The 20,040-nt window shown below is 45.2% G+C and overlaps 1 protein-coding gene across 1 annotated transcript in view; it reads right to left on the reverse strand.

Moving 5' to 3' along the window:
- Window positions 1-20,040, reverse strand: part of AR (androgen receptor) — a 58,085-nt gene that overhangs the window by 3,800 nt on the left and 34,245 nt on the right. Inside the window, 5 exon segments of the mRNA XM_035541823.2 lie at window positions 416-573; window positions 1,088-1,218; window positions 2,087-2,231; window positions 8,889-9,176; window positions 15,606-15,722. Coding sequence (XP_035397716.1) covers window positions 416-573; window positions 1,088-1,218; window positions 2,087-2,231; window positions 8,889-9,176; window positions 15,606-15,722 — 839 coding nt within the window.

Below are 20,040 nucleotides of genomic sequence, written 5' to 3' on the forward strand. Positions count from 1 at the left end.
TCTATTTTACTCCTCTCTTTCTTCACCGAAACACCATCTGGGTTCCACATGCTGATGCTCTCGACTCCTGTTCAGCTGCTCCAGGGACATGACAGAGGGCAGAATCTGCACTGTCTCCTGCCCACTTATCTCCTTCTTTTTAACAACAGAAGCACCTGGACACAGCCAGGGCTGTGTGTGGAATAACTGAAGGAGAGGAGCAGCACAAAAATGACAACAAAAGAAACTAAAGAAACTGATACAGGTAAAAACATCACGAGCACAGTGTTCATGTCTACAAGGGCTGTGACACTATTTCCCAAAGTTCCTGCATCAGCAAGATTCCCTCTGTTCTATACTCCCAAATTCCTACGTCCCAAATAAATCTAGTAACTCTGGACTGTGTACAGACAGACATCTCACTGTTCTCTCTTACAGGATGCACGGAGTCCAGGACCTTGGTGAGCTGGTAAAATCGCCGAGAGCAGGAGGTAGGGTTCTTCCTCTTGCAAGCAATGATCCGGTCAAGTTCCTTAATGTAATTCATTCGAAGTTCATCAAAGAGCTTCTGGTTCTTCAGGCCATCCACTGGAACTGGATGGAACAAGGAGAGGAAACAGTAAGAGTTGCCCAGAAAGCGCAGAGAAAAAGATAAGCAACATGAAAGCTGAAGAAATGGTTAACACAGGCCTACCGGGAAAGATGTGCCCTCACTCTGATCAGCCCATCGGACCACTGCTAACCAAGGACCCTTGCTCAGCACTTGTTACAGAAGGGAGGCATAGGACCGAGGTGCAGCACCATTTTCTGAGTGGTGCCCAAAAGGGCAGCAGATGGGCTGAGGAGCCACCTCGTGCAGGAGCTGCACGGGAGAAATGCTGCAATGTGCAGGGGCAGGACGGGCCGGCTGCAGCGGGTTAGGGCACCGTGTCCTTACGCTTGGCAGCTCGCTGCCTCTGCGCAGCTTGAAGCTGAGAGGAAAGATCCAGTGCCATCCCTTGGGGAGCACCAGTACATGCGGGTGTACACAGAAAGGCACCAGACACTTTCAGGGCAATACTATGTATAGCAGCTAGTGATCTGTTGCAGGAAGGATGCGAGTACTTACTAATACTGAAGAAGAGTAGAGCCTTCATACAGAGAAACTCCTGGGGTGTGATCTGAAGCCAGCCAAACTCCTGAGAGAGGTGCCGCATCCTGACACATTGGCTGTACATTCTGGATTTGTGCATCCGGTATCTGGCACAACAAGATGCAAAATGCATTGGCAGGAAGATTAAATAATTGCTTGTGTGATGTGTGGGTGTTGACAAGCTCTGCCTGGCCCAGAAACCCAGCCTCGCCTGGAACATCCCCACTGCAGAGGGGGAATGTTGACAGCAATGAATGAATGTTGAATACGGGAGAGGAAAGTTTTTCAAAATACCTCCATGTGACCTTCTGTGCCTGGAAATGGATGACTATCTTGGATTTTCAAGGTTCATTTGACCCTCTGCCTTCTTGAAAAATGACTGCATCGATTCACCATATTCGGCTATCCAAAAGGGACACGAAGCCGAGCTCTGAACTCTCAGACAGGAGGAGTGGTTTTGCTTACTGCTGTGCTTAGTTATTGTTTTATAGCTTTTCTGCCTTAGTGTCAATAAAACCTCCCCAACTCCACGCTGATGGTGCATCAGAGAGAAATCATCAGGAGCTCACAGTATACATTTATCTCTGTTTCTGCTCTCTCTAACTGACCAAACAAACTGAAAACAGAAACTCAAATCCCTCAGTGAAAGGCAGGTCTGTGTGGCCCAGCTCTTCACAACCCGTGCCAGCACCTGTTGCTGCCCTGGTGGAAGTCCAGCTGAGGGCAAACTTGAGGGAAAGGGAAGCAGGAATAGCAGAGACTCTGCAACTCATTATTCCTGCAGATTACTGCAGAGCAATTACAGGAAAAAAAGTGGGCCCCTCCTATGCTTTTTTGGTCAGCTCTCAAAGCCTGATTACTCAGCTGTACATTTCATAAGCAGACGGTAAAGCAACTTCCTTGCCTTATTCTCATTTCTCACCTAGTCTGACTCAGACAAAGCAGAACTTTAGACTGTTGTTATTTTGCACTTACTCATTGAAGACCAAATCTGGAGCAAAATAAAGCATCCTGGAGTTGACATTAGTGAAAGATCTCCAACCCATAGCAAAAACCATAAGACCCATCCAAGAATACTGGATTATTGACATCTGGTCATCCACATGCAGATTACGAAATCCTATTAAAAAAAAAAAAGCCAGAGGGATGTTACAAATTAATATTGTGTTCCTGCAGTTACCAGGATTGTTTTCATGCAGACTCCAATTCTCCCGCAGTGACCCTGTAATGACACGGTGGTCCACAGACTGATCTCAGCTCGTCCCAGGACACACAAATGAAGCAGGGTGATACAAGTGAGGTGCATCAAGGCACCCACACACTGGTGGGAAATCAGGAACATCCAAACCACAAAACTGCACCTGAAAGTGGAGAAAGGGGATCCCCCAAACACAAGGAAGAGATAAAGACCACATTAAAAACACAAACAGAAAAGCATTTTAAAGGAAGCCCATAGCAAGTTGTAATAAATGACATCTTTCCCCCAGAAGTCTCAAAGAACTTCAGAAATTGTAATTGAAGGCTTTGTAAATCCCAGTGAGATGAGCAATTCTCCAATAGGCTAGACAAAGACAACACAGGAGGGTGGGATTAAATGAGTTCCTAAAGTACCACAGCACCTATGTTCAAATAAGGGCCCTAGGCACTTCCCTTTCCCAACAGAAACAGGTTAGCTGCAATCACGTTCATTTCTAACAGGTGCTAATTAGAAATCCAGAGCCAACTGGCATCTCATTGTGCCACACACTCTGCAGCCACAGTGGAAATCCCAAAGTTCCTGCTCCAAACCATTTGCAATTTTCATGTGAAACAGAACATCAAAAGTAAATGAAACAAACATCCGATGACAATTTGCTTTGTTCTGCTACCCGAAATAGATCGGCTGATCAGGAGCTGGAGCCCCAGACAGCAATACAGCTAACCGTACCAAAGTCTCCATGCACAGAGCCAGAAACAAGCCCTCATTAACCAATTACTTCCTTTGGGCGAAATTCTGGCACTCAAGGAAATCAACATTTTCTCGTTTTGAGAAAATCACATGTTATTCTAATCAAATATTAAAACAATTCTAACACCGTCAGTGTATAATTATAACCCACAGTGTATAATTACAATCCACTGAGGCAAGCATCTGTCTCTTGCTTGGGAAGCTGTCAACTGCAAATGAGCACAAGTCGTGTTTCATTGCTGACGGAAATTGCTTTAGGTTTGTACATTTTCCCTTCAGCTTTCATGTCACCATGAAAAGCTACCAGCTTGTGGGCAAGGAGTGTCCTACTGACCCCGAGCAGGTGATTTCCATTCTGAGGGCTCTTAGCTGCCTACCGACAATGACAGCTTTCAGGCAGCCAGAGCAGAGCCTGTTTGCAGAACACAAGCACAGATGAGGCACGTGGACAACTCAAAGATTTCACAGAATTAGTCATAGTCATCTCTAGGACATGTCCTGGTTGGAATTTCATTTTTACTTACAGTACTGCATGCTATTAAAAACAAACAAACAACAACCCAACAACCAAAAAATAACAAAACTTCTTACTTATCCAGTAAATCTGTTCAGAGATGAATTCACTGCCTACTAAATGTAAGAAAACAACTGTTTTCTTCAATCTTCTCCTACTCCATGCTTGCTTCTGTTATTTTTTCATGCCTAGACTTTCTGAGAAGACTGGAAAACTTGAGTTACTTGGAAAGGAGCCATCCTGCTGGTCTCCAGAGCTGTAACTCTGTGGTGAGTAAGAAGTGTGATGGTGCAGGGAATGCTCCTGCACTGTCACTCCAGTGATGACAGTAAACGTCTCGTTGGTCTGCTATACACTCAGCTTCTTCCAAAATCAGTACTTCTTTTTTTCTCCCTGCTTAACTTGCTCTTTGATGGAAAAGCATATCTTCTCTCAGAGGAATTAACAGACAAAGGAAGGAGCTTTGCTGGCAGGTGTTTCCGATGCAGCGTGGCGAACATGAGGAGCACATGCTGAGCTCCTCCAGCCGATGCGGGCTCACTGTGACAGGCAGCTCACGCTCTCGGTCCTTTTGAACAGACAGGACCACGGCAACATGCTTCCCACAAGGAGGGGGCTGCCATGTGCTGAACCTGCCTGAGCCCCCTGCTCCAGGAGCCATCTGCGGGGAGCAGGGCAGCCCACAGCCATCACCAGGGACTTGTGTTCGCAGGAGCCGGGCTCTGTGACGCTTCAGGGGCCTGAGCCCACGGGCCCCCCACTTCTGCTGGGTGCAGCATCAGCAGGACAAAGCAGTTGCAACACCAATATCCATGGCAGAACTCGTCGCTCAGCTTAACCCACTCGTGATGTTGTAAGCTCGGTGTGCATTTAGCAAATTGTACAGTACAGGTGCAAACCAATGATCAAAAAAGGCTCTGCAGGTTTCAATTCTTATTTATAGACTTAGCTTGGGTTTCTCCTAAACATCGAGTATCGGCTTTTCAACATATTTGTTGAAAGTATTTGTTGCATCTACTCTTTTTGCCATGAGAAGGATTTTGGTGCACTTATTCACTACCTTGTAATTATAATGTTCACTAAAAAAATATATTTGCACAAGCTCTATCAGTGTCTAAAGAAAGGTATTTGAACACAACAGTTTTGTTGTTATAGGACTTAAAATTTGCTTCTGCATGTACAAGAAAACAGGTTGTACAAGCAGTGTGGTTGACTTTTCTAAAAGGAATCACCACTTTCAGTTTCCAATCTGGAACACCTTGAAATAAAACTTGTTTTCAGAAGCCAGATACCTATCACTTCTTGGAAGCCTACTGTTTTCAGGCATCTTAGATGATGCATGGTCAAAATCACTGCAAAAGAAAATAAATACAAATCTACTGCCATAATATATTGCTAAGTTTCTAGTACTGCCATAGTAAAGGACACCTGACTGATGGTAACTTCTATGGAGAGCAATCATAGCAAAAATAAAATTAAATGTACTGATGTCTTGAGTGAGATGAAAGCATAACCTTTTTCTTGTGAATAATCTTAAAGCAGCAAAGTTTAGAAATAAAGTCTTTATCTTCTCTGTTGATATAGTGCTGTGTCATAATGATATCTCACTAAAAGATAAGCAGTTGAACAGCTCATATGTTACCATAAAGTAACATTTCAATAAAAATGAATACTTACTTATTATCCTGGAAATTTTATTTTCTAGAGAATGGAAGAAGACACAATTAATTGCATCTTTATAATTACAGGGTGAGTTAGATATAACATAAGGCAGTAGATCTGAAACAGAAACACAAGCAAGCAATGGGCCTGGAATACCCATAAAGCCCTAACTTAAACAACAATTACTCAGAAATTTGTAAAAGCTGCAATAAACAGGAGTATCTGCAATGATACCGTCTGTCAGGTGGCATATTTCACCTGATAACATGTGCATCGAGGTGCTAGAGACATGAAGTGTATTCATCTGTCTCATTTGCAGCAGAGTAGCAGCTTGCCCTTTTGCTGGTCTGCTGTGAAGCAGACATTCCCCATACACTTGCAGACCAATTATTTTTTATAGACTGATTTCCTAGCAGCTTCAGGAATGAACTGAAGATTTTTCATTTTCTGACAGTTAAAATGATTTTTAAACTAAAGTGTTTGAGTGCTGATCTAAATTAACCATAACATCTTGACTTAGATTTTATATATATAGGGAAAAGAGAAAATACAGATTTTATGAATTTAATCAGACTTTTGAATTCCGTATTTCAGTAGCTTTCTTGGCAAGCTATGGTTATTTAATCTTTCCTTTCCAGAGGAAACACAGTCTGAGTCTACCTTGTTCTGCTGCAGACATTCAATTACATAGCGTCCAATGGGCCATGCATTAAATTTTCTCCACTAGGCAGAGGCTGATATGGCTACTGACATTGCAAGCATGATTCAGAAATGCTCCTGCTCAATGCAGTCTTGTCGCTGACACTCAAGGATATTATTAAAACTTTGCTGAAGTAAGTGCAGCAATACCTTGCCGCATATTATCACCCTCGGTATACAGGTGAGGTTCAATGGAAGATGCGAGGTTAATACACATCTATTAACCAATATCAATCTGTTGACTGCAGTATCAGGCTGACACTGCCTCTGTTAACAGGTGCAAATTCTCATTCCTCCCGCCAGCAGCAGTCACTGTAAAGTAAAACCTCTGCACCTTTTCTCTTTTCTCACTTTCTGAGATAAGTCCCTCACCTGGCAAGCAGAGCTGCTCAGGCTTAGTTAAGCCCATGCTGGTGCCAGCTGGGCTGCGTTTGGGGGCTCCAGCAGGCAGATGCCGTGTGCCCAGGGCTGCCCGCAGGCACAGAGGCAGAGCCAGGAGTGCTCGTGGGGCATCAGGGCTGCCTGTGGGGATGAGCGGCCGCTGCCCTCGGCCACGGGCTCTGCTCCTGCTGCACCAGCCGCGCTGGGCAGTGTGGCTCCAGAAAGCTCTGCGGCCACCCGTGGCACCTCTCTGCCAACCACACTCATTAGAAGCCTCTGGCCTCCCAGCAGGCTAAGAGCACATCTTTTTGTTTTGGTAAACACAGCGACACCCTGCTGTTTTATATTGCTTGGGCTCTGTTTCCATTACTTCTCCCCCTGCATTGTTTTCAGTGCATCGCTGTCCCCTCGATCTGCCCTGTGTCCAGCTGCCTAGCCGACCAGCAGCCCCAAGAGCTGGAAACACTTCAGCACTGTTAGTCAAAGTGTAACTTAAAGCGATTCTAGCCAGCAAACTGCCTGTGGCTATCCAGCAGGACATTGCAGGTCTGACAGGTGTGGGGGCGGCCCCTCGGCTGCCGGCTGCCCCGAGCAGCAGCACGTGGCAGAAGGCAGCACCGCCAGCAGCGGGTGTGCAGCCACCAGCAGCGGGTGTGCAACCACCAGCAGCGAGTGTGCAACCTCGCCGCAGCAACATCTGGGTCACGGCTTGAGCAAAGGCTTGAGCAAAGGGGCTGTGTAACCACAGCCCGAAGCACAGAACAGCAACAATGCTGCAGTTGTTTACTCCTCCCCTGGAAAATATCAAGAGAATGACTAAGTGGTAAATTTGTCGTTGTTACTGTTAAACTCCATGCTGGCATATGTCACACAACTACAGGGAGAAAGCTGGGGAAAACAAACTAGTGTTGCCTCTTGCTCCGGGCACAGTGCAGCTGATGGTGACACCGTGTTCCCACCAGCAGCAAGCTCCGCAGGCTCCATCCACGCCAGCACGCAGGAGGGATCTCTTCACACTTGTCAACAGCTTTTATGGATGGCAGACACAGCTGGTGGGTGCGGTGGACAAGAGAGCATCCCAAATACCACAGCACTCCCATTTCGAGCTCTGACAGACCGGCCAAGGAAGCCTGGGCTCCCTAAGCGATGCTCGTGCCCACAGAGGTGGATGTGGCCACCCTTTGGCTTCCCAGAGAGCAGGTGAGCACTCACATGAGATGAGCAGAGTGAACTTTGCCCCAGGTGCTTCAGCCGGGCAGCTTGTGTGGCTGCAGGCAGCTGCTGGGGCTCTCTGCAGCCTTTTTCTTTCCTTCCATAAAAGTTAGAGGCCTTCAAGTCACTTAGGCCCGCCAAGAGGTCTTGGGAGGACAGGCTGGAGAGCTGGGAGCCGCCTGTGCTGAAGAAGCCCGATTCTGGTGAGGAACATCAGAATAAAGGAACCAGGGCTGTTCTCAGAGGACACGGCAGGTGATTCTGTCTCAGTAAGGAGCTCTCGGTGAGGAGGGAAGATGAGCCTCTAGAAAACATGTAGGGTTGCTATGTTCCAGAGGCAAGAGACCTTGGAAAGGCAAGTGTGGTTTCCAAAGGAATAAGCCAGTCTAGTGAGACTGTGAAGACAAAAATAGTACCTCAGGCTGCGGCTACACCTGCATTGAAATAACCAGGATTAAAGGCCAAAAATGTTGCCCAGGAACCAAGAGATGGGCTGTAAACCCACCGGCATGTGAAGGATGGCTGATCCATGTTGAGAGCTCTTGTGTTTTATTGCCTCACTTGTGTTGGCTTTGCTCTCAGAAGACTCTGAGAACTGTGCTAAAGGCTTCTCAAACAAAGGGAGATTTCCTTTGGGTTTCCACATCTTAAAACAGATTGATTGGGCTGATAAGACCAGTTTATAACAGGAGCTCTAAAATGGGAGTTTTCTTTTGGAATAAACCTAATCCTAGATTCCCCAACAGTCTACACAGGTGCCCAAGTGAGGTCCTGACCTCCAGGGTCCCAAGAGGAACCAGTTTCCTCAGAGGAGATATCCAGTTAAATGTAAATTTTTGCTGAGTTGCCTGCATACTTAGACCAAGCTCTGCAGGAACTCAGACCCAATCCTCAGCTACTTTCAGCAGCTTCCCCAATTCCACTACCACTTCATGAAGCAGTGCACGTCTGGATCACCTGGAGAAGGTATGCTTTCCTCTAGCTCATGCAAGTTACGGGATGGTGCTAATCTCTTGTTCTGAGAAGAGTTCTCCAGGCTTGGCTGTAACAGCTCTGGAAGTGGAACAAAACCGCTGCAGGAGAATGGAAAGAAAAAAAACCTTGAATCTCTACCAGGATCCCTCATACACAGTAGGAAGAAACCAGCCACCAAAAGGAGACAAACCTCGTGTTGCTCCAATTTGATTTCCAGAGAAGTTACAGACAGACACCTTGTGAAAGTGCTCCCCCAGGAAATTTTCTGATTGTGAGGTACAGGTTGCAGATCACCTCCTTTGAAACCCACCTTCAGGCAATGCAAATGGGGGGGCTTTGGGGAATGTGACAGGACAGGACTGGGGTTTGGTCATTTTCATCCTCACCTGGCAAGGCCTTTGCCCACTTTACAACGTAGACCAGCTGCCTCTCCCCGAGCTCATTCAGGCTGGTCAGCAGGTTGGAGAAGGAGTCAGGCTGGCTGTTGTCATGGCCAGCACACACCACAGCTGGCTCGATGGCTTCCAGGACGTTGAGGAAGATGGGCTGGCACTCAAACCCATCAATGTGCGTCATCACCATCTTGGGAGCTTGCTCCTCTGTGGGACTGGATGAACTGGCTGCTTCAGCATCATCTTGTGTCTTCAGGTTACCCAGCTTCTTGAGCTTGCGGGCTGTGGAAATGACACATTTTAGTATGACACTTACACAAAAAAGCCTTGAGGTTTCTTGGCTTACAATAAAATTGAGAGTGATGACCAGCAGCAGTGACACATGTGGTGCATGCAGCCTAGTGAGAGCCCAGGCATCACAGGCATCATGTAAGGACAAAAGGGAGTATACAGTGCTCAAGGAAATACATTTGTTCGTTAATATTATATGGAAAAAAACAAGCATCATTTACGTCCTCAACCATCACCGGTCTCACATTAAGTCCCAGTTAGAAATGGAGAGGAAGAACTGGGGAAAAGAGAAGAGGCGAATTGGTTCAAACAACTACTCACATGCAATTAAAAAGCGAAGGAAACCAAGCAAATAAACTCAGTATGTGGTCACATTCTGGGGGAAAAAAGCCAATGTACTTAAGTACTCTATTTTGGATTGTTCCACTCCACGACCAAGTTCAGGCAGCTAGGACATGTACGCCCCAGCCCCAAGGGCCAGGGTACTCTCCACATAGCAATGGCTTTCACCCTACAAAATCACTTTTACAGACTCACTGTAGGAGTGGGAAGGTCTCTTTTGGGCAGCGATTTCTCCCTGCAGGAAACTCCTGCAGCACGTACCGCCCTGAGCCAAGCACTCGCAGCTGGACTACTACTCCACAGACACACTACAGAAAAAGAAACCTAAAGGCAAGCCCGTGTCTCCACGGCTGCTTCCCTGGAGTTTTCCCAGCTAGCCCAGTGCAGAGGAGAAGTCTCAAGGGAGGGCTGGCCTTGGTCTGCTGGCCAGCTTCAAAAGGAACTTCAGTACAGTGAGCCTGTGGGGTCGGGACTGCCCAACGTGGACATGTGCCCTTGTCACCATAACGAAGTCTCTCTCTTGAGGTGCAACTGACTCTTAATTACAAAAGCCAATCTCCCTGCAAGGTATACCAGGAGCTTCAGATGCATGACTTCAAAATTCTTGGAGAGTTAGTGGTTATCTAATTTGGTATCTACATGACTGTGATCAGCACAACACAGGTTGGCAGGCTACTGCAGAAAGGAACTGCTTTCATACCTCACTGACTACAAAAAACTCTAATTAATTAGAGCAAAAAAAAGCTGATCGCTTAATTCAAGCAGAGAATATAACATCAAACCAATTGTCCTTGGGGTTTTGGCTCCTACATTACATGATACTTATCTCAGATTTCCTTTCAGCTGTAATTAGAAAAATAAGCAGTGAAACATAAAAATGTCAAGTTAAAGAGCAGCTTTGTAAATCAGTTCAAAATCCTGATCTTTAGGTAATGCACTTTGGATGATCTACTGTAATTAAGACAGGCTGCTCTGAAAAAAAAAATGAGAAGAAAGCAGTAATAAAAATAAAAGAGAGCAACAAGAAAACAGGGCTACAATGCAGTGTGATGTAGTTCAGCATTTACTTGCATGGATCACAGGCCAGACAGAAAATAAGAGCCTCTCCTCTCTCACTTCTCAAACATCTCTGATGGTGCAAAGAACCACCATGATTTGGCAAACTCCCGATGCTCTCCTTTCGAACCCCGAGACTCTGCTTTGACAGCAGATCGCCTGGGAAAGGTATGGCACAGCTGTCCTGGGGGCTGCGTTTGGCTTTTGTTTTGGACAAGCAACATGAAAATGCACCAGCACAATACATCGGCCCCCTGTTTCTAAACCACCTACTGTTAGCAAAGGATAGAGGCATCAGGACAAACTCCATGCGAGGCAAAACCACATCTTATAGATATACTTGGCACTGGACTTTTAATGACAGGAGTGCTGGTGGGAAATACAAGTTACCTGGCTTGGAAAAATAAATAAACAAACAAATAAATAAATAAATAAAAATAAACAACCTAACCGTATCTTCCAAAAATGAATAATTGTGCCAAAAAGGACCTGAACATAAATAAAGCCAAACCTACAAACCTGTACTGTAGAAAACACATATATCCTGGTTTAAATGTTACAATCTTTTTTTTTTTTTTTTTGAATTGAATTGAATTGAATTATCTAAAACCAAAAGATATCGAGTGAAGTAAGAAAAGAACAAACAAATAACCATGCTGGCTCTGAGACTGCAGTTGTAAACAAAAACACTTTCCATCAGATAGCACTGAAGTTGGATAATAACTATTCTTATCAGAGGAAACTTATGTTTGTGTATTTCAGGAGCAATTTTTCCACAGATCACTGAAATACTTCTAGATAGAGTGCTACACGGGGAGAAGCTTCAGAGGCAAAGAGTAACTTTATATAGAGTCGAAAATCTATGGCTTATGGTAGGATTTCTCTAGGTTGCTTAACTGCTGTACTCATTGTACCCTGAAATTCAGCTCCTGAAATGGCCTTACTGGAATCCTCACTTACTTTTAATCTAAAAATCTTGGGATCCAGGCACGTATCTGAACCTCCTAACACACACAGCTTATATATATATATACACATATATATATATACATACTTTTGTCTTAATTTTGTCTTACCTGTTCAACAGCCTGTTTTGATGGTAGCTACTACACGGTAGCTACTAAAAATAAAAATGGAAAATACAGGAAATACAGGAATAGAGGGAAAAGCTGTCTCTTTCAATATATTTCTGAAATATTCTGAAAGCATTACAAACATCTAATATGGGATTCACCTCTTTTAATTTTAGAAATCTACAGCACTCATTAGCTAGACTCCTGGATAACACTGGGCAGAAACAGATACTTAGAATTAATTTCCTCATTAAAGACATCTGTTACACTTTTATTCCAGGATGAGCCAAGCTAGGCAGAAGTCTCTACGCTAAGGTGGGTTGAACCCCAGCACAGGACTGAAAGCATGAAGTTTACCTGCTTTGCTCTTACTAGGGCATATAACACTCAGGAAGCCTCATCATGCAGGTTATTCATGCAGTAAGTCACACATGCATTGCATCTGAAATTCTGCTTAATTTTTCACTTTGAATGTATTTTATGTATTTGGGAAAAAAAAAGAAAAAAGCCTAGATGATGTAATTATATCATGATAAAATATTCGTAACTGCAAAAATGACTAGGGAGTCCATTATACAGCAATTATAGAAGGTAAACACATTTTAAGCAACATAACATGGCCAACTTTCATCCAGGAGTTTCAAAGAGTTGTCCAAGGATCTCTGAGTTACCAGTACTCATTCTTCACAAGGGACTCTGGGAAGTTCTGGGGAACTGGAAGGAAACACTCTTTCATAAGACATGACAAAGAAATCTTATCAATTCAGGGCTGGGCATTTCAGCCTGATTTCGGCTTCTGGCAAAATGGCATCAATCAATATACATCTTGCCAACACCAGATCCTGTCAAGCGAACAATATTTCCTTCTTTGGGGGAAAAAGTCTGAGCTGGCTGTATGGTTCAGTGGCTACAGGAATAACGGGATCCCCCGTCACGTAAAGGAGGAAAATGTTGACATGAAGAGCATCTTACCACTGCTTTTAAGCACTGATGTTGCTGATACTGGGAAACTGTGATCAGATGTTCACCATACAGGTGAGGTGTTGCTAAACTGCAGAAGTCATAGGAATAACAATAACTAGATTATACTCTCTGGAGTGAGGAAGTAAAAAATTTTATCTAGGTGGCTATGAAGAAGACTTAAGGGTTATTAAATCACAGCCAAAAATACCCAATGCAGCGAGCAGAAGTTCAATAAAAGCAGTTTCTTTATTCACGCAAGCGAACTTGCAATAAAGATACAGCTCCTGGAAATCAAGGACAGGCAAGATGAAAAATAAGGAACATCTATCACAGCAGCGAACATAATTAACCACTGCGACAGCTTGGCAAAAAATGTGTCAGCATCTCCATTGCAGGAAATGATTACATCTGTATCTAATGTTTTTAAAAAATATGAACTCCACTTTAACTGCAGTAACTCGACCTGAATTAGAACTAAATACAGGCATGACTCGTGTTTTACAGGATATCGGGAGGTATTAATTAAAACAGTCTTCTAGCCCTGCAATCAGTGAACTGAATTTTACGTGTGTGGGAGTTTTTGCCCAAGACAGGAACAACGCAGGGTGCAGTCCTGAGGCCAAAGGCAGAGGTGTTGGCTGAGCTGCCCAACAGCCTTGCTGAGCCTTGTTGTGAGCTCGGCCGAGGGCAGACCCGCTCCCTTCTCAGAACAGAAACAGCCCATGGGACCTTGGACGCCAAGGCTGAAATGCACTGGCAGCAAACGAACAGGAGGTGCCTTAAAACCAGAGCTCTGCAGCTCTGTGCACATGGTACTGGCTGGGTTAGCACAGGCTGGGGTGGAACAGGACAGATGTGTCCAGATGCCTGAGTGTGCAGCAGCACGGTCACTGGGTGTTTGGGCTGGAACAAAGCCGTGAAACCACGCAGGTGTCTGGGACTGCAGCACGGAGAGGTAATGGGGGAGACAGAGAGCAGTGCACCAGTCGAAATGAGCCAATGAAACTGGCATTATCACTTTTTTCTTTTTTTTATTTTTAACTTTTTCCCTCCCTTTGGCTTTACAGCGTTGATCGGGAGAGAAGATTCTGTTTAATGGATTTCAGTTTTCAGGTCAGAGTGATCTCAATCAATAATGAAGTGCTTCAAAATATTGCCATTCTGTGCCTAAGCAGGCTGTCCTAAATAAGGCATTGAGTGTTACCTCCTCCTACCATTAAAATAGGCAGAGCCGCAGGGATGCTGGTAACTGTCAGCTCCATTATACCCTATGAGTGACTGGTAATTAACAGGCAGTTAAAACCAACTGTTTGGAGCTTGGAAGCATTTTCAAATGCTGTGGCTTTCTACTGTGGGAGAAATAACTGTGGACGAACTCATAGCATGCATGTTTTTAACAATTGCCCTTAAACCGACATTCAAAACAAATCTAAAACAGACCAGGCAGAACAGGTCAAAGCGACCCAAAAAGCTTAAGGGAAAAAAAAAAAAAAAAAAAAACAAAGTGGGGGGGCTATCAGTCCTAGCATTGGTCTTGTCAGTGTGCCCCACAGAGGAAGGCTGCACTGATGTACATCCCCTCTGACTTCAGGGGGGATTTCTCTGCTCCGAAATCCAGCTGTGCCGCTGCAGCGGCCTGCGAGGGCACGGGGAAGCAGCAGCGAAAAGCCACCCCACCAGACGTTGGCATTTGCTTTTAGTGCTTGTGAGCAGGAGGGAATGAGAGTGCTGCACGTCCGCACCTGCCCCTCCTGCCAGGAGCTCTGCTGCCATCGTTCGATCCGATTTATTGCCCGCTGCTGTAAGAGCAGGCAGGTTCCTGCTCTGCTGGCTGTAAGTACTTGTCGGTACCTGGAGCTGTAAGAGCCCTCTTGGGGAAGAAATAAAACTGGAATCAGTGCTCCTTGCTGAGCAATAAACCACAACCTGTTCAGCAGCACGTTCTTCAAGATTACGTTAGAGCAGCCTAGCAGCTCTGTGCGGTACTGCACACCCCAGCAGCTGTGGAAGCATTTAACCCAAAAAGCTGACTTATCCAACCAGGCGCTCCCCAGCTCTCCGTGCCGTGAAGGATGCTGCCAGGGGCTCTCACATGTTCCTAATCCCATGGTGTAAGTCGTGCCCATGGCAGGGGGGTGGAACTGGATGATCTTCAAGGTCCCTCCCAACCCAAGCCCTGCTGTGACTGACTCCCCCAAGCTCTGCTGTCAGAAGCCTTTTAGTCATAGGTCAGCTCCACCAGCCCCGTTTTTCAGGGGATTTTCTTTCTCACTCTCACATCACATGAACTCAAAGATGAGCCACCCGGTGGTATTCGTAAATAACGGTATGCTAAAATTCTGTCAATTTTTGAGGTAGAAGAAGAAAGGCAGGTCCAGCACATATCAGACAGCGAAATAGCCCTGCTTGTAGGAACACAAGACTAGTTCGGCTCAACCTAGATCGCAGCTTCTAGATTTCGAGCAGAAAAGCTCAGATTTTGGATATAGGCTTTGTGTCAGGTTTTGGTACAGCTACGTGTTTTGGAACAGAGACAAACTATAATAAGGATTTTTACTGGTGACAAAGAAGCAACACCTATGTAGAGAAGAAAAATGCTGGGGCTGTATTTTTATAAAGAAAAAAATGTCCCTTTGCCTAATTCTGCCTGTGAAAAATCATCTTAAAATGGGAGTGAGCTGTCCAAAGAGGGTTTGATATAAGTGAGAATCCAGTTTACACGGCTGTTGATATATTTTTTTGGATTAACAAGGTTTTAAATTAAGGAAAAGGATGCTTCCTGAAATGGAAAGACAAGTTCAATGAAATTCACAATTTTGGTATTAGAAGCTTGCATATGTTTCCAGAAGCTCATTACGCTCCATCAGCCTCATTTCTTCACACATTTACTGACTATTAATGCGCCAAGTACATCAGTTATCTGCACGATCAGCCTGGATGCACTGCACATGTGGTAAGGAACCAGAAGCCGTTACCCATACAGTACCTCCGAGAGTCATCCCTGCTTCGTAGCATTTTCGCAGGCGGCAGGATGGGCAGTTTTTCCTTCTGAATTTGTCAATGGTGCAGTCATTCCGGCTAGCACACAGGTATTTCTGCTTACCTAGAAACATCAGAGGAAATGGTGATGGGTGGTGGGTACCAATCAGAGCAGATTCACAAGCAGAAACGGATTCTTGTTTTCTCAGCATCACTCAACATCCACCAGGTTCCCACTGCAGCCAACAGCACTGCTGCAGTTCATATTTCCACCTTAGTTTTGGGATATTTTTCAAAAAAAACACCTCTCTTTTTTCACAGTTCGGCAGCCCCTAGTGTGGAGGCTGAAGGCTAGCACATGTAACTCAGAGGTGGCTTCTCCTGGGCTGCTGGGGTTGCTCGGGGCCAGCAGACAGCGAGCACACCCTGCACTCCCTGCCCTGCTCGCTGCATGCGGAAAGGCTTGCTGCCCTGAAGGCATGAAGTACTGCCTCCAGCAAGCTTCTGGACAGGTGGAACTGCCTTCTGGCCGAAAAAGGAAAAAGAAAGAAAAAAGGAAAAAGAAAGAAAAAAGGAAAAAGAAAGAAAAAAGGAAAAAGAAAGAAAAAAGGAAAAAGAAAGAAAAAAGGAAAAAGAAAGAAAAAAGGAAAAAGAAAGAAAAAAGGAAAAAGAAAGAAAAAAGGAAAAAGAAAAAAGAAAAAAGGAAAAGAAAAAAGAAAAAAAAGGAAAAAGAAAAAAGAAAAAAGGAAAAGAAAAAAGAAAAGAAACAAACCACATCAGTGCTCACTTCCCAGGTCAGCCCCCAGCAGAAAAAATTATGCTGGAAGTTGATATCCTTTGGAAAAAAAAAAACAACACAGTTCTTCATCTGCTGCTGCAAAAGTAGTTCGTTGCCAGATATACAAGCTTTGTGGAGAGATGTCACCATACCTCTTTATGTACACATTTCAGAGACTTTTTTAAGAGGAGAATAATCGCTCTGTACTGTGCAGCACAGTAGAGGTAGTCAATAAATAATAATTAAAAAGTAATGAAGCATAACCAAGAAACGGATAGCTTCATTCTTATAGTTTCTGAATGTTGTTCACCTATTGCTTGGCTCTTTGCTGCAACAACAGCTGGTTTTGCCCCACAAAGCTTTCAAAACACTGCAGCTCACCCCGTTGAGCTGCTTGGATACTCCTGCACTGCATGTCTTTGTAGTCTGCAGAATCAAGTTCCCAGACAGCGGCTTTCCCTCTACAGCCACGATTCCCTTCACAGTGCTTTTTGGGGCTGAATAATTTTTTTGGTGCCACTCATTAATAATAACCAGGCTTGTTGCCTGCTGGTTAGTGAGATCTCGTGCAGCAGCACATTTAGGGGTGCTCAAAGAGAATTCAGAGGAAATTACTTACTGTGAGCCTAACATATCTTAGATTCACCTTCCCATTTGCTTAGAGAGTAGCTTTTTGAGATCCAGATTTCATCTCATCTTCTCTACTGCCTTGTTTGCTACACATGCCAAGAAAGAACTTTCATTCTTGACTCATAATTTGTTTTCTTATCAAGTCTAAACACGTTCACTGGATCAAGATTTGTCTGATGATCTTCATACCATGCCAAACTCAAACAGTCTCAGTATTTAATAGAACTGTATGCCTTTCTTCAAAATTATACTCGACGGGAAAGCAGTCCATATCGAGTTTAACCATTATTATTCAGCAAGTGTTTGGTTTTTATACTCTTAAAGGAATATACTTTCTTCCCAGAGATTCATTAAAAGGACAAGGTTGAACATAACAGCTTAACGTAACCATTCTGACAAAAGATGCGTTGATTTTGGTGCACTAACTTAACAACTCCCCACCTTCTCTCCCCCCAGCCACAACATCTTAAGATATTAAAAACAGAAAAAGTGGCAAATTTTGAGCAACACAACAGTCATAAAACTTGTTGGCATCATTTGCTGTTTCACCATTGCTCTCCGAGTTCCAAAGAATCCTTTGTTTTCTGCACTCATGGTGATGGCGGAGCCCACAGACAGTCCCACCGCTCCTTCCCTGCCCACTGACTTGTGACATTACACGTCTGTGTCTTCTGGCTAGCACTGACCTCCATCTGCAAACTTGTACCTGCAGCCTGTAATCACACCCTTACGTGAAAGTCAGTATAAGGCTCGGTGTCACAATAAACTCCTTTCACACGGCATGCGCTTAGGGCTATGCCAAAGGTCTGAAACAATACCGCACGTGAACGTCTTAGAACTGTCCCCATTAAAACCTGATTACACCATCCCCAATGCCTTAGCTGTTAAGATTGCAGACATAATGGGGTGAGCGTGCATTACCTACAGCATGTGATACCTCGCTAAACTCTTTCAATACCATTCTCATCAGCACCTCTTCTTACTCCCCCTCCTCCTTGCTCATTATCAGTGCTAAGGACACTTAAAAAAGCCTCAGAAGCAGAGATTACACAGAATCCCACAAAACACAAGCACCATCCTCCCTTTCAGCAGTTCATTGAGGAGGATGAGTAATATGCAACTTCAGCTGAAAGTGGGTTACTTGGAGTTATTTTTGAGCTATGGGAAACAGGTGCTGAGGCCATCCTCTTCCCACTTGACCTCTTTATGTGCATAGATCAAACAAGAATGAATGCTCTACTTTCTGAGGCGTTGGCATGGAGAGTCTTAAGCTGATTTTGATCTCCTTCCCCCCCCGCCCCAATTTCCCTGAAGGATTCTTGTCTCATGACAACGTCTAACACTAGGATGCCCCAGCGCCCGTCAAAACTCCCATGTGTGTGACACGTCCGGGGCTGGGACTTCCAGGGAGCCCCCAGGCCAGCTCACAGCCCCAGCTCGGTCTCTGACCAGTGGCGCCAGGCTGCCCCTGGGAGCATCCGCACAGCCATCCTGCTCTGCCTGTGCATCGGCTCCTGCTCCCTCCCTATCTCGCCTCCCTAGTCTAAACTACAGCATTTTTGGAATGATAATAGCTCAAAATCTTTAAAAAAGTCAAGCCTCTCCTGCAAAGGGCTGAGGCGAGGAAGCACAGCACAGAAACAGCCCGTGCCCCACAAGGACGCCCCAGGGTCAGGCACTGCTCTATCGCAGCCGCCGTGCCCCGGCCCTCCTGCACCCACCCCCAGGGCGTCGTGGCCAGGGCGTTGTGGCCAGGGCCCTGCCTGCCGGCCCTGGGCACCGGAGCAGGACCTGGGAGCGGGCTCCAGCCCTCCCAGACGGGGTGGCTGCTTCCCAGGCGCCCCGCAGCGGCGGCCACCGCTCCTCACGCAGCCAGATCCGTCGTCCTTGGGGCCTGCCGCTGCTCCCAGATCACAGGACACCAAAACGCGCCCATTAAAAGAATCTACTACAGTTTTGCTACCTGCCGACAGGCTCAGATGAATGCAAGCTTTTAAGTTCCAGTCAGTAACTTGCCCAATGGTCACGGTACAGTGATTTTGCTGAAATAGCGAGGGCTTACTTCCTGGTTCGCAAGACAAACTCTTTGGGACAGGGACCAATTTTCTGTTAATTGTACATACATACTCTGGCACTGTTTATTTTAAGATGTTAGTCATTAACAAAAAGGGAAACAAATGGCAATACAAAGACTATTCATGGATGTGCTTCTACTCAGTATGAGAATAAGCTGCTTGCTCATCTTGTCCAAATTCCTAGGGACATAAAGATTTCCTTTACATTACTGCAAAATCCTGGAGGCCTGATAACTTTTACACCAAGTGTGGATACAGTTTGTGAAATGAATCCATGACCTGGGAGACTCCACGCTGTATCGCTCCCCCAGCGAAGCCAAGTGTCCTGAGCCAACCCTGAGCGGGCTCTGCCTGCCCTCCCCGGACCGCAGAGAGCAGCCCCAGCGCGCAGGCTCCTCGCCCTCAGCCTGCACTGAGACACGGCCACACCAAGGGCTCCTCTGCTGTGCGCACCTGCGTACACCTCGCTCTCCCTTCCCTTCCAGCTGAGACTGTGCAATATTTGACACGGATATGAGCCACTGTATAACCTGAGCACAGCACAGATGTATGAAGGAGACGGTGCCATAAAAGCCCCATGAACAACAGAGTGGTTTGAACACACTGATTTCAGCTACCTTAAGTAGCTTTGCATATACAAAGACTTTTTTTTTTTTTAATTTTAGGATCTTTTACATTCTTCATTTAAGAACAAGCTGAAACGCTTGCAATCCGCTGTTCTTTATTTAAGATAAATGCACTATCTTTTTGTTTTATCGAGTTTAACACTTGAATGATTTTTTTCTCCTTCTCCTTCCAGCAAACAACAGAGACACTCCGTTGTATTACTGCAAAGCACAGGCTCTCTCACCTTGCAAACCTGTATATACAGTTCTAAACTTTAACCATACTCTCATATTATACCCAGTAGCCCTGTTCTTTGCAAAGTTAATCAGGCAGATTTTCCGTAAAAGGGGGAT

The sequence above is a fragment of the Cygnus atratus genome, chromosome 13 (genome assembly GCF_013377495.2).
Source record: "Cygnus atratus isolate AKBS03 ecotype Queensland, Australia chromosome 13, CAtr_DNAZoo_HiC_assembly, whole genome shotgun sequence".
NCBI lineage: Eukaryota > Metazoa > Chordata > Aves > Anseriformes > Anatidae > Cygnus > Cygnus atratus.